The following is a 13,887-nucleotide window of genomic DNA, read 5'->3' as shown; positions in this document are numbered from 1 at the left end:
GCCCTTGGTTTTACTGGAGGGAGGGAAAAGGGAAGAAAGCAGAACCCTCCTCCCTCAGAGTTCAAGGACTGACATCCTGATGGGAATCAGACCTACTGGCTCCAGGAAACTGATGGCAAACATCAAGCAACACCACCGGCAGCACCACCCTTACAGGGTCCCTCCTGGAGGGAGGACACAGAGCAGGGCACAGGGAGCTTCCTTCGCCACCTACTTCCACACAAGAGAAAACTCGAGGCTACTCCTTACTGGTGACCCCCAAAAGGACAGGACCCTGGGAAGAGAAAGTGTTTAAGGCCACTCACCCCTCTTCTCCACCCCCAATCTGCTCAGCATCCTTGCCACACCCAAAGGGAAAACAGTGGAGTGATAGGAGCAGGAAGTCTTCTGGAACTGGTGGAGTGGGAGTGACAAGGATGGACCCAACCGAAGGGAGACAGAAGTTATGGGAGAGATGTGGAAGAAGGCCACAACATCCCATCACACAGTCACAGCAACCCCTCACCCCAGAGGCACACCCATCCCCACTCCTCCGAGGGATGCCCAGGAAAGTCTCCCATCCCCACAGTCTGCACCCCCTTTCACCCTCTCCTCCACTCCTGTATCACTCCGGTATCATTTTGCAGTCGACGGAGCTTGTTCCTCTGACTCCTCAGCCGACCCATCTGACAACCTCGTTAGCGGGTATCTTTACTGTCCCCAGCTCGTGGAAGAAACACAGACACGTTTAAAGATCCGCGGCGTCAGACTGCTCGAAAGTGGCCGGAGCTGAAGCCGGCGTCACATGGGTGTGGGAGCAGAACTCTTGGAGGTGGCGACCCCACCCCAGCCCGCTACGCGCCCTTTCTCCCGGGGTCCAACCCACGAGCAAGGTTTCCTGCTGCACAGGTAGAAGGCATCCTCCACCCCGCACTCACACAGGTGCAGGTGCCGCCCGGGGGATCCTGCCTTGGCTGAGGGCGTCCCGGACCTGCGCCCCCGCAAAGTTGTGCAGGACCGCGAACCCCGAGCAAGGGATCACCCAGCCCGACCCGGGCGGGGAGCAGAGGACCAGGACCCCGCTGCCCCCCGGTGCGCACGCCCCCAACCGCCCCGGACCGCGCGCCCACGGCCACGCTGAGTGCACATGTCGCCGACCCGCAGCCTCACCCCGATCGCCAGTAGCAGCCCCCACGCCCGCGCCATCCCCGCCGCCTCCTGCCGTCTGCGCCCGGCTCCCGCGCACGCCCGCCAGCTCCACGGCGGCCAACAGCAATCGCCACTTCGCAGCCGCTCCCCGCCTCCGAGTTCCCGGTGCCACGTCTGCCAAAGCCTGCGCACTAGGCTGGGAGAGGCGGCCCGGAGAGGTGCCTGCCGGGAGTTGTAGTTCATGAACCACTGAACCGGACTCCTTTGAGATGGACTTTGCTCCGGGGACACGGAGCAGCAGCTGCAGGGATCAGGGGTGGGGAGGGTGAGGAGTAGAGGTAGTGGTTCACTTGGGGACCTTGCTCAGTGCCCGGACCTTCAAAATCAACAAGTCACTCTGCCCACAGAAATTAGTTTACACACTCCGAGGATTAGGAGACAAGTCAGAGAATTCCAGTCATTTGACTGTAGATAACTAATTGTAAAGTCTAGCGTGACCTGTGGAGAATAAGGTAAACCCTCTACTTCCCAGGCTCCGACTTTCCTCTGTTTTTCCCTTGGCAAAATTTTATTGAGAGGTCTGGAAACAATTTAGAGATCCCTAAAAAGTTAAGCATAGATTACCGTATGATTCACTTACTCCTTAGTCATAAACTCAAAAGAATTGAAAAGGGTACTCAACCAGTACTTGCACACACCACTGCTCCTAACAATGCTGTTTACATTAGCCAAAAGATAGGAACAACCCAAATAACCTCAATGGAGAAAATGTGATATCTGCCCGCACAAAGGAATACTATTCAGCCAATAAAAAGAAGTGTCGTCATTTGAACAAATACCAAAATATGATGCTGATTTTTAAAAAGATACATACTGTATGGTTACATTCATATGAAATATCGAAAGTCTGTCAAAGCTACAGAGTGTGAGCAGATTATTGGTTGAGCTCGGGAAAGGGAGAAATAGGAAACGACTATTTAATGGATTCGGGGAATATAGAGGGGTAAGTTGTTCACCGTTGTGAACGCGGTAAATGTCACCAAACTGTGTGCTTTAAAATGGCCAGTGAATGTCAGTTACCTGAAAAAACCTGTAAAATGGGAGCTGGCGAGATGGCTCTGTGGTTAAGACCTCTTTCTGCTCTTAGAGACTAGGGTTTGGTTCCCGGCATCTGCACGTCAACTCACAAGCATCTGTATCCTGAGTTCCAGCTGCTGTGATGCCCTCTTCTGACCTCCAAGGACACTAGGCATGCAAGCAGTACCCATAGACAGATGTAGGCAAAACATTCATATGCATAAAATAAATTTTTAATGTAAAAAAAGTCCTCTTTTAAATCCACTTTGCCATGCATGTCATCAGCCAGCTGTTCATTTAGGAATGTTTGCTGGACACCTACTCTGTCTGCGGATGGAGACGGACAGTGGACGTGCACAGCCAGGACTTGGGCGACCGTCTCTGAATAAACCTTGCCTGCTATCTAGAGGTTCAAGGCCACATCTAGAAGTCACCCTTGCCTTGCCCCTTCCCAAGAGACCCATCTAATTCCTTGCCGTGTCCTGTCTATTCTACCTCCAAAATATAGGCATTTTGCCACCCCCTACTGTCACTGGTGTGTTCCACCCAGGCAAGGGTAGCAGCAGTCTCTAGAGTGTCCCTGCTATTCCTAATGACCCATGTGGTAATGTCACTTGGGTCTTGTGAGTCATTTCTCTAAACCCATTCAATGGTTTCCTGTTGCCCTTAGAACTGTCTTCCCAACCTTCTTAACGCTGCGCCCCTTTAATACAGTTCCTCATGCTGTGGAGACCCCCAACCATAAACTTATTTTAGTTGCTACTTCATAGTGGTAACTTTGCTAGTGTTATGAATCGTAACATAAATATCTGAAATTCAGGATACCTAATAAGCCACCCCTGTGAAAGGGTCAGTTGACCTCCCCACAAATGGCCTCTACCCGCCGGTTGGGAACCACTGCCTTAGAGTAACAAACCTCTCAAGGACCTGCAGTCCTGTGTCTGCCCTCTGAACCTCATCCAGATCCTCATCTCTCTCTGGCCGGTTCCTCTTCTGTCACTCATTCCTGGGACCCCTCCCCTGAGCAGCTCCTACTTCCTGTTCTTTCCAGGCCTTTGTTTGACTGGCACAGTCTAATCCTCCAGGAGCTCTCCTGTGTCCCCATTTACAGGAAACCGTAAAAGGCAATTTCATCCTCCCATCCCTGAGCCCCTAATTCCCTCGCTCTCTGTCTCTGTTTGGCCTTCACTGACCACAGTCTGCCTTTTCATTCTGTCTCTAGCCACGGGTTTACATCCATAAATTCAACTGAGTGTGGTTTTAGAACAGTCTGTACAAAGACCTCCAACAATACTGACCCCTCATAGGATCAGTTATTTCTTGTTATTGTCCCCTCCTAGTGAAGCATCTATTTCCATAGCATTTACATTGCATTAGATATCATAAGTGATGTGGAGACGGTGTGAAGTGGATGAGAGGTCCTCACAGGTTATGTGCGAATACGAAGCTGTTTTACACACGCCACTTGAACAACCCTGTGGTGCATTGTCTGTGAGGACCCTGGGGATGTTCTAGGAAGCAATCCCTGAGGATACCGAGGGGCAGCTGTATTTAGTTGTATTTGTTTTGTGTTGCTCCACCAGGAATATAAATTTCTCTTCCTGTTTACCATCCCACTTCCAGAGCCTGAGACAGGCTCAACCATGGGTGTTTCCCATGTTGCCTGGGTGAATAGTCCTATGAAGTCACCTGGAGGAACATCAGAAATTTCTATAACAGGTGGGGAACACGGCTTCCTCAACACACTCGGCAGCTTCGAACTCACGACCCACATCTGGGAAGGTGAGCCATGCAGCTCTTCTCATGAGTCTATTTCCCATCAGCAAAATGAAGCTTGCGAGAAAAACTAACCCCTCCCGGTGTTGGTGTTGTGTCCTTGTGACAAATGCCCCACAAGAGGGGTGTCTTGAGGAAGGGATTGCTTGTGCTGGTGTGGTGTTTCTGGTGGCGGGGGCAGGAGAGACACGAGGACAGGGACGGAGAAGCAGGAAGCAGAACCAGAGATGCCCACGCCACCTGGCTTGCTTCCTTTCCCCCTATTCAATCTGTGTGCTCGGTCTATGAGACTGTGAAGCCTGCATTCGAGGTGGGTCTCTCTCAGACCCCTTTACTTAACCATCTCTAGAAGAATTCTCACAGATGTGCCTACAAGAGGGCACTCATTACCCAGTTAGCTCTTGCTATCAACTTATCACAAGCTACAATTAAGTAGCTTTATTGAGTTCCCTAGATTCCCTCGGCCTCTGGGCCTGTCTGTGGGAGACTGTCTTCACTGTTAATTAGCATAGGAGGGCCCAGCCCACTGAAGACACCATTCCTTAGGCAGATGGTCCTTGTCTTAGTTAGGGTTCCTACCACTGTGGTAAACACCGTGACCTGAAGCAACTTGGGAGAGGAAGGAGTTTATTTCCTGCATCAGAGGTAACGCGATGTGGAATAGCAACCAGGATTAACTTCAGGGTTTCTGTCTTGACTTCCCTCAGTGATGGACTGTAACCTGGAATTTAAGCTATTAGGGTTTCTATTGCTGTGAAGAGACGCCGTGACCATGGCAACTCTTAAAAAGAAAACATTTAATTGAGGGTGGCTCACTTACAGTTTCAGAGGTTCAGTCCATTGTCATCATGACAGGGAGCGTGGCGGCATGCGGGCAGACCTGGTGCCAGAGTAGCTGCTGAGAGGCCTACATCCTGAAGGCATTAAGAAGTCAACTCAGACAGTGGGTGGTATCCTGAGCCTAGAAAACCTTAAAGCCCACTCCCACAGTGACACGCTTTCTCCAGCAAGACCATACCCACTCCACCAAAGTCACGCCTCCTAATAGTGCCACTCCGATGAGTTTATGGGGGTCGATTATATTCAAACCACCATAAACCAGATAATCCCTTTCCTCATCGGTGTTGCTTTCTGGCAGTTTATTGCAGCAACGGAAATGAAACTAGAACACTAAACTTTCTGGGTGTTTCTCAAGTCAATCAAGTTGCTATTCAAGATTGACCATCAGGTCTGGGACCATCGCTCAGTTATTATAGTGATTCTCTAGTATGTAACAAGCTTTGGGTTTTGATCCCTAGCATCACAGGAAACTGACTGTGGCAGCAGACACCTATAATCCCAGCCCTCAGGAGGAGGCAGGAGGATCAGAAGTTCAAGGTCATCCATGACTAGATAGAGAGTTTGAGACTATGAGTAAAAGTCTGTCCAAAAAAAAAATTAATCATCAATCTCATGTGTATATACCAACTATACTTTAAAGTGTTTGCTACAACTTTATTCTTAGTAGCTATCATGGGCTGAAATATGTCCCCTCCCGAATCATATGTTGAAGTCCTATCTCAATACCTCAAAATGTCATTGGCTTTGGAGACTTTAAAGAAATAATTAATAAAGGCTAAATGAGGTTATTGAGGTAGGCTCTGCCCTATGAGAAAGAAGCAGTTAGGACACAAATACACACAGAGAAAAGGCCGTGTGAAGATACTGAGAGAAGATAGTATTGCTAGAGAGAGAGAGACCCTCAGAAGAGCTCAACCCTGCCAGCACCTTGACCTTGAACATGTAGACTTCTAAGCCGTCCTAGTCCCGGAGGCTCTGTTACGGGAGCTCTAGGGAACCAGGACAACAGCCAGACTAACTCTGATGCTCAGGGGAAGCAAACAGACCCAAGGCAATACTCAGTGTCAACCTGGAGTTCAACAGGCAAGGGAGCTCTCTGAAGATGGGAAAAGAGCAAGTGGGAAGAGCGGAGGGGGAAGCAGGAGGAAGCGTTGTGGGAGTGGGAGATACGGAGATTAAATGATGGTTGCCTGCTGACTTATTACATAGAAAGTCATTTATTAATTGAGCTGAATTAATTGCCTGGGCTGTTATAGTAGCAATTGTACAGTGACATTTGAAAGGTCTAAGCAAGGAAAGGCTTGGTGAGGCTTCTAATCATTAGGACTCCTTGTAACTTAAATGTCTTCTAAGACTATATCAAGTTCCTGCTCTATGAAGCCTCGAAACTCAATTGTCAGAGCTAAGAAAGGGGAGGAATAAAGGGAAAGGGGGAGGACAGGATCGTTATATAAACTGTTATATAAACTGCGGGGAGAGCTCACCAAGACTCAGAAAGTTCTAAAGGGCGACCCTTTAAGACTCAGGAAGTAGGCTGGATGGTGGCTGCGCATGCCTTTAATCCCAGCACTCAGGAGACAGAGACAGACAGATCTCTGTGAGTTCAAGCTCAGCCTGGTCTACAGAGTGATTTCCAGGACAGGCTCCAAAAACCACAGAGAAACCCTGGAGAGAGAGAGAGAGAGAGAGAGAGAGAGAGAGAGAGAGAGAGAGAGAGAGAGAGAGAGAGAGAGAGACACTCTCAGGAAGTAAACCCAGAAATATTAATAAGTCCCTAAATCTTAGCAGTTTTACAAGACCCCCTCTTTCACTAAGGTTACATAAACAGTGAAGACAGCTGAGGAGAGGAGACTACAGTCTGTGAAGTTACCTGTAAGTTGTTCAGAAAGTTGCAGGGGTCCAACTTTCATGAATCCTCACCCACGCTGGGGTGGGCTTCCAATGAGATGCAACTGTCTGTAAATGATCCCACATTCCTATGAGTAATCCCAATAAGCTCATTGCTTCACCAAGTTAACCTCTGGCAGTATCGTGACTTTGGTTTGTTGTCAATTATCTGTCTGGAGTGAGTACACCTTAATATTTGTCTCCCCAGGAGCAATGTCACATGGTGGGGAGGAGGATAAGAGGGAGGAAGGAAGGCAACAAGCCAGCCCCGTGTCTGGGAACTGAGAGCCAGGTAACCAGAGGGCAAGAGACTGAAAAGAAAGAATAAAAATCTCCAAGAAAACAGACCATTTCATTCTACAATTGAAACAAGCTGAAATGTGATTTACGGCTCTTCCGGGAATGTTTAGAAATTCTAAGCTTCATTCTCCTTGAAACGTTTGGAAGGGAGCACAGGGCAAGTGCATCCCTCCTCCATTAGGACCTGCAATGGGAGCCATCCGTTTTTTAGCACCAGACCCTTGGGGCCCAGTTAGAGAAACTCCTATCCTGTTCTGGGTTGTGAATCTGACCTCTCCTTACGTTCATGTAGCCAACCCCCTCCATCCTGCCAGCTGGCATGTGGGCCAACAGATTGACCATTTTGTGATGATCAGCATGAGGAGGGAATTCAGGGAGAAGTACTTTCCAGACACAAAGGAATGTGTTCTGCTTGCTTCCATGTATAAAAGGCCCAGAAGGCAAAAGGAACAGACTTTTAATGGAAGAGCACGAGGAATCACTGAAAGGGATCCCTTGGGATACTGGAAAATTCTCTTCACTCTCTGAATTTAGATGCATGGGCATGCTCATACTGGGAAAATACACCACACACATTCGCGGAGTATACTGAACAAATGCTGTGTTTCAATAAAGTTCACAATTTGAAAGAAAAAAGGGGGAATGAAATGGAGAGGTAGGAAAACTTAGCTCTGAATACAGAAATGTAAAAAGACACCAAGTCTCAAAAGAGAAACAGCTCGGAAATCTTTTGGTAGCATCTAGGCCTGGCTGAGAGAGCCAATAGAAGGAATTAGGCTGTTTGACACTGCACAGGGCCCACAGTTCCAGGGGCTGCCTTACAAGGCTTTGACCCCATCCCTCACATCTACCTCGGCTGGCTGATAGCAGACCCTCTCTCCCCATTGTCTTATATTCTACCAGTCCAGGACTCAGTTTCCCCTTCTATAATCCCACAACTTTCTGTATAGACCATGGTCCTTTAGAACAAAGACAGCGATAAAGTCACAGAGACAGAAAGTACATCTTCAGTGTGTTCCAGGGCCAACGGGATTTGTTTAATCCATACAGAGTTTCCAAAAGAGCATTCTGTTACTTTTCCCAGGACAGTGTGAACAATCACTTATTCACTCCAGATATGGCACCAAGGACAGACCAGAGTAACAATTTCAGCCACAGATTAAGGAACAATGAGGTTTTGGGCTTAGTTTTTTGTTTTTGGCGAGGGGTTCATATGGGAGGGGCGTTACTCAGCTACATCACCAAAAGCCTTATCCAGCAGGCATAATGATTCAAAAAGGCCGCAACACTTTAATCTCGTACCCAGTCAGCCCCTCCACCTTCTGTATATTCTAGGGTATATTCTCCAAGATCAAATGCAGCTGGAGCAGAATTGTATGCAGCCAAGGCTGCAGGTGGCTGGAATCTGAGGTGTGGATCTGCTGACCAGTCCCCCCCCGCCCCCCCCACACACTCACTTCTACCGTGGAATGTTCATAGGACCCATATTGTGAGCGTCTCCTGCTGGTAATCATAGATGCTGTGATTTCAAGACGCAAAGGCTATGCCATACCTCTAGATAACACAGTTTCACAGGAAGTGCGTCTCCGTTTCTTTCCCAGACGCTGCGATGGAATACTCTTGTCGAAAGAAATTTAAGAGAGAAGATGTGCACTGAGTTTACAGTTCAGGTTACAATTCGGAGCTGGAAAGAACCGGTCATAGGACAGCCACCGTCAAGCGCAGAGGGCAATGGATCAGAGTGTTTGACAGTGCTCAATTCACTCTTTCCCCCCCGCAGTCCACGAAATGGCGCCACCCATATTCTGGGCATAGGTTCCCACCTCAATAAAGAAAATCCTTCGGAGGCATGCCCTCAGGCCAGCCGAAGCTAGACAACTCCTCACTGAAACGCCCTTCCTGGGTGACTCTACATTGTGCCAACAATCATGCTAATCACCATGACTGGATGACGAAACCCTCTAGAGATGACTAGTGCTGATGATTGCCCAATGCCAGCTGAACTGTGCACTTAAAAATGGCTGCTGAAACTGGAGAGGAACCTCTTCAACAGAATTATGAAAACTGAGTATCTGTGCAAATGAATGGGATTGAACCCACATTTTATAGCACCAATGAAGATGAAATCAAAATGGATCAAAGCCTAAATAAAGGCCAGCAAGATGGCTCAGCAAGTAAGGGAGCTTGCCACCAAGCCAGAAACAAGCATGCATGTCCTGGACACACACACACACACACACACTCGCACGCTAGATATTAATGTAATTTTAAAAAAACATAAGGGAAAGCTTCATAACATTGAATTTAGCAATGATTTTTAAAAAAGATTTATTGATTATGTACACAGTCTCCTGCCTGCATGACAGAAGAGGGCACTAGATCTCATTAGGATGGTTGTGAGCCACCACAAGGTTGATGGGAATTGAACTCAGGACCTCAAGAACAGCAGCCAGTGAGCCTAATCTCTGAGCCCTTTCTCCAGCTCAGCAATGATTTCTTAGATATGAAGTTAAAAGTTCAGACAATTTAAGAGACATTAAACTATGTCAGCTTTCACACTTAGATTTGAGTTGTCTGTCTTGTGCCGGAGCATCCATCTATCCAGATACCTGAATTGAAGTGCTATCATATTATGCCCATGTCATAGGGCCCCCAAAGACCACCATACAGCCAGAGTCTGATGCAAACACACTGAGGTTTATTGGTTATAAGTTAGCTAGCTCAAACCACAATCCAACACACTGTCACAGTACTTAGGGGAAAATGGCCCGAGGCTTTAGGGTAGGGTGGTTTTAAAGGAAAAAAACCCCAAGCAGGGTGGCACAAGTGTTTCAGGATTGGGTAAAAGTATACAACTTTTGAATTCATTGGTAGGGGTATAGGAGAATTTTAAAACAGTGGTTAATCAGGTACCTTACAAGGACGTTTGAAGCAAGCAGATGTAAACAGATGCTGTTTGAACACCCTGGTGGATCACTTTGACCAGGGCAGGCACAGTTTCTTGGGAATGTTTATTATGACTTTGCTGGGCTGCATTCATCCCCGTAGTTAGGGTCTGTCTAAAATGGAGTTCTTTTTCAAAATGGAGTTTGTTCTGCTTCTTCAATATCATTCAATCTATTTACACCGGGGTGTCTCCGAGTTCTGCTAGAAAGAGTTGAGGCCACTATGCAGACCCTGGAATTGGGGAGCTAGAGGACTGAGAACCCCAGCTCAGCACCGTCTCACTTGTCTTGAACCAATCAATGCTCCAAGCCCCACTTCATTCGTTTTCTATGAGAAACTGGGTCTTTATGTCCACCCTGAATCTTCTGCTGTACCACACGGCTAGGATGAACCGGCTGACTCTGGAGCAGTGCCCTGCCCTTCAGGAGATCTGTGAGAAAATGTGTGCTGTCCTCCCATGACAATATATGCCCAACTTTATCCCAAGATAGACTTTGTTTAGACACATTGTGGGGTAGGAGGCAGCTGGAGACTATCTGCTTCACCCCTGACCTTGGATGTTAAAGCACCGAGTGACTGGAGACTGATTCGCATCTCTGTTGCCAGTAAATATGAAAAGGTTGCTTCTGAGTACTGGACCGCTAAGACACAGGGCATGCTCAATGTTGGGGGGAAGGGTGATGCACGAGGTTCATATCAGAGCAGAAAGTAGACATAGGAGTAAGACCACAGGAACAGAGGTCTTGTGGAATCAAAAATACAATTCTGGGGCGCTGGAGTGATAGCTCAGTAGTTAAGAACACCTGCAGCTCTCGCAGAAGAACTAAGATTCCAACACCCATGCCAGGTGGCTCACAACTGTCTGCAACTCCAGCTCTAGGGGTTCTGAACTCTGGGTGCACACACATGTGTGCACGTGTTCATAAACAGACATATGCATAATTTTAAAAGATTTGCGTATATTTATATATAAATAGTTTTTGTTTTGTTTTGTTTTTTTAAGAGAGATGATTCTGGAGGGCTGAAGAGATGACTCAGAAGTTAAGAGCAAAGGCTTCTCTTATAGAAAACCAGAGTTTGGTTCCCAGAAACCATGTTGGGCGGTTCACAACTGAAGAACCAAAGTTGCTCCATTTTGTCCTTCGCCTCCATCTTGTGTCTTGTGTAAACTATTTCCCATAAAACATTCCAGTCTTTAAAAATGGCTAGGGGCAAAAGTAACAGGGTAGCCAACTGGAGAGTACAGATAACCGCAGAATGTCCCCACCTGAAGGTCAGCTGATTAAAAAACTTGACAAGCAACAGGCAAGGTTCAAAAATAAGAATTTCTAAAAAGTCCCTAGATTAGAGCCAATCAGGATTGAACCCCACACCCTGCTAGTGTAGCTTTTCTGGATTTTGCCTTTAAATAATGCCCTCTAGAAGGGTGGGGTACCCCCTTTCGCTGCACTAACGAGGTTCCTGCCGGCTTGTAATTGTGCACAAATAAACCTTGCTTTTGCATTTTGGTGAGTTGGTCTCCCTGGTAGTCTTTTGGGATCCCCATGGACTGGGCATAACAACAAACACCTGTAAGTCTAGCTTCAGGGAATCAGATGTGCTCTTTTGACCTCCATTGATACCTATACTCATGTGCACACACCCGTACAAAGACATATGCACATATATACGCATAATTAAAATATAAAAACAATTCTTTTTTTTTTTTCTTTTTGAGACAGGGCTTCACTGTGTAGACTTGGCCGGCCTGGGAACTTGCTTTGTAGATCTGGCTGACTTTGAACTCATAGACATCCACCTGTCTCTGCCTCTCAAGCACTAGGATTAAAGGGAAGTGCCACCATACCTGGCTAAGAAAATAAATCTTTTTACAAAGAAAAATACATTTTGAATGTCTAAAATTGGGTTCAGGAGCACAAGGGCTTAACCCATTTCATTGTGGTTTGAATGTTAAATGTCTTCCATGGTTCAAGTTTCTGGACATTTGGTCCCCAACTGGTGGTGATATTTTAGAAAATTGCGCCATCTTTAGAGATGGGCCTTCAGGTTTTATAGTCCAGTCCTGCTCTTGTCCATGCTCTGGTTTCTGACTGGCTTAGTTAGTGTTTCTATTGCCGTAAAGAAACACCACAACCAAAAGCAACTTGAGAAGGAAAGAGTATTTGGCTTACATATTGAAACTACCTGGCGTGGGTGTGAAGGAAACATGGAACAAATACACAACAAACTCCCTTAGAAGTTTATTAGAGGGGGTGTGTACAGGCTTGAGGAAGTCAGTGTGCAGAGAGAGAGAAAGGAAGATGGCGCATCCAGCTTTTAAAAGCTGCCTAGTACATGCGCACAGGGGGTTGATGTGACTACATCATACAGATGACAGGGCTCACGCATGCACGCAAGGGCTTAGCTGAGTCATACGTGAATGATGTAATCCATACTGCAAGTGGGCCCTTTAACATCTCCAGGGGGCATGGCCCCTAGAACCTAGTATCTGCCTTATGTGGCTGAAATCATTACACACATCCCTGAGTCACAGTCCACTGAGAGAAACCAAGACAGGAACTCAAACCAGGCAGGATCCTGGAGGCAGCAGCTGACACAGAGGCCAAGGAGGAGTGCTGCTTACTGACTTGCTCCTCATGGCTTGCTCAACCTGCTTTCTGACACTTCCCAGATTCACCAGCCCAGAGAGGTAACATAGGACCCAGCCCCGACTAGCTCAATAGAGGCCCAAGTCTCAGTAGTTTACCCTAAGGCAATACCAGGTTCCAAGAAAGACCACAAACTGGGACTACCCAGGCACTACCTGGGAGCAAACCATCCAAAGGAAATTCCTAGCATTACAACCATTGTGGATAGGATCACCTGCCGCCAGCACACACTCATCTCTTTTCACCAGGACACCCCTAGACAAATGTCAGCCAATCGGGGGTCCTGAACTTTAGAAATCTCTCACCCCTATCTTTGTTATTATAAAAACCCAACCCCAATTGAGCTTGGGTCTCTGATCATACCAATACTTGGGACATGCAGAGAGTTTGAGTTTGCAAACTTGCGTAAGAATAAAGGTTCTTGCCGGGCGGTGGTAGCACACGCCTTTAATCCCAGCACTCGGGAGGCAGAGGCAGGCGGATCTCTGTGAGTTCAAGACCAGCCTGGTCTACAAGAGCTAGTTCCAGGACAGGCTCCAAAACCACAGAGAAACCCTGTCTCAAAAAACCAAAAAAAAAAAAAAAAAAGAATAAAGGTTCTTTGTTTTTACACACAGGACTCAGTCTCTAGTTGGTTTTGGGGGGGACTCTGTGATCTGGGCACAACAGTACCACCCACGATGGGCTGAGCCCTTTGACTTCAATCGCATAGTTATTTTCTCAGTTGGGGTTCCCTCCTCTCAGATGACTCTACCTGGTGTCCAGTGGACATAAAACTAGCCAGCACACTGACTGAAAATGCAATGACCAAATCCCTCATACACCTGTCCCCACAGCTTCCCCATCATGATGGACAGTATCCCTTCAGACTGTAAGCCACCCAAACTCTTCATCCTGAGTCATTTATTGGCAAGAATCCAGTCACGGTAACGAGAAGAGCAGTTCACACTCCCTGTATGGTTGTTGTGTTCACAGTTCTGAACTGGAGCCGTTTTAACCATCCCTTTACATGCTGCTGCAGTCTGGGTGTGTGACAGTCTCAGGGTGTGGCTGTTTAGTGTGTCAATGAGCACAGAGTTGTCCACTGAAAGTGAACAATGCAGACCTGCTGTCCAATAGGAAGAGCTCACCAGAGAATAGCAGAAGGCTGCGATCCAAGGAAAGCCAGGCAACGAGGGACCCAGGTATGCCATCAGAGAGGGCTGGGGTAAAAGCAACGATGAAAAGTAAAGATAAACAGGCTCCAAGCCACATTTCTGTGCAGCCCTGTTCTTGGTGGCTCCCA

At 47.4% G+C, this 13,887-nt stretch overlaps 1 protein-coding gene across 1 annotated transcript in view; it reads right to left on the bottom strand.

Moving 5' to 3' along the window:
• Positions 1-1,305, bottom strand: part of Pdia5 (protein disulfide isomerase family A member 5) — an 87,484-nt gene extending 86,179 nt beyond the window's left edge. The window contains exon 1 of the mRNA XM_075965350.1: positions 1,150-1,305. Coding sequence (XP_075821465.1) covers positions 1,150-1,185 — 36 coding nt within the window. The 5' untranslated portion in view covers positions 1,186-1,305. The remainder of the gene's footprint in view (positions 1-1,149) is intronic.
• Positions 1,306-13,887: the final 12,582 nt, after the last annotated feature.

Source organism: Microtus pennsylvanicus, chromosome 1 (genome assembly GCF_037038515.1).
Source record: "Microtus pennsylvanicus isolate mMicPen1 chromosome 1, mMicPen1.hap1, whole genome shotgun sequence".
Taxonomy (NCBI): domain Eukaryota; kingdom Metazoa; phylum Chordata; class Mammalia; order Rodentia; family Cricetidae; genus Microtus; species Microtus pennsylvanicus.
This window is presented reverse-complemented; position numbering and strand designations above follow the sequence as displayed.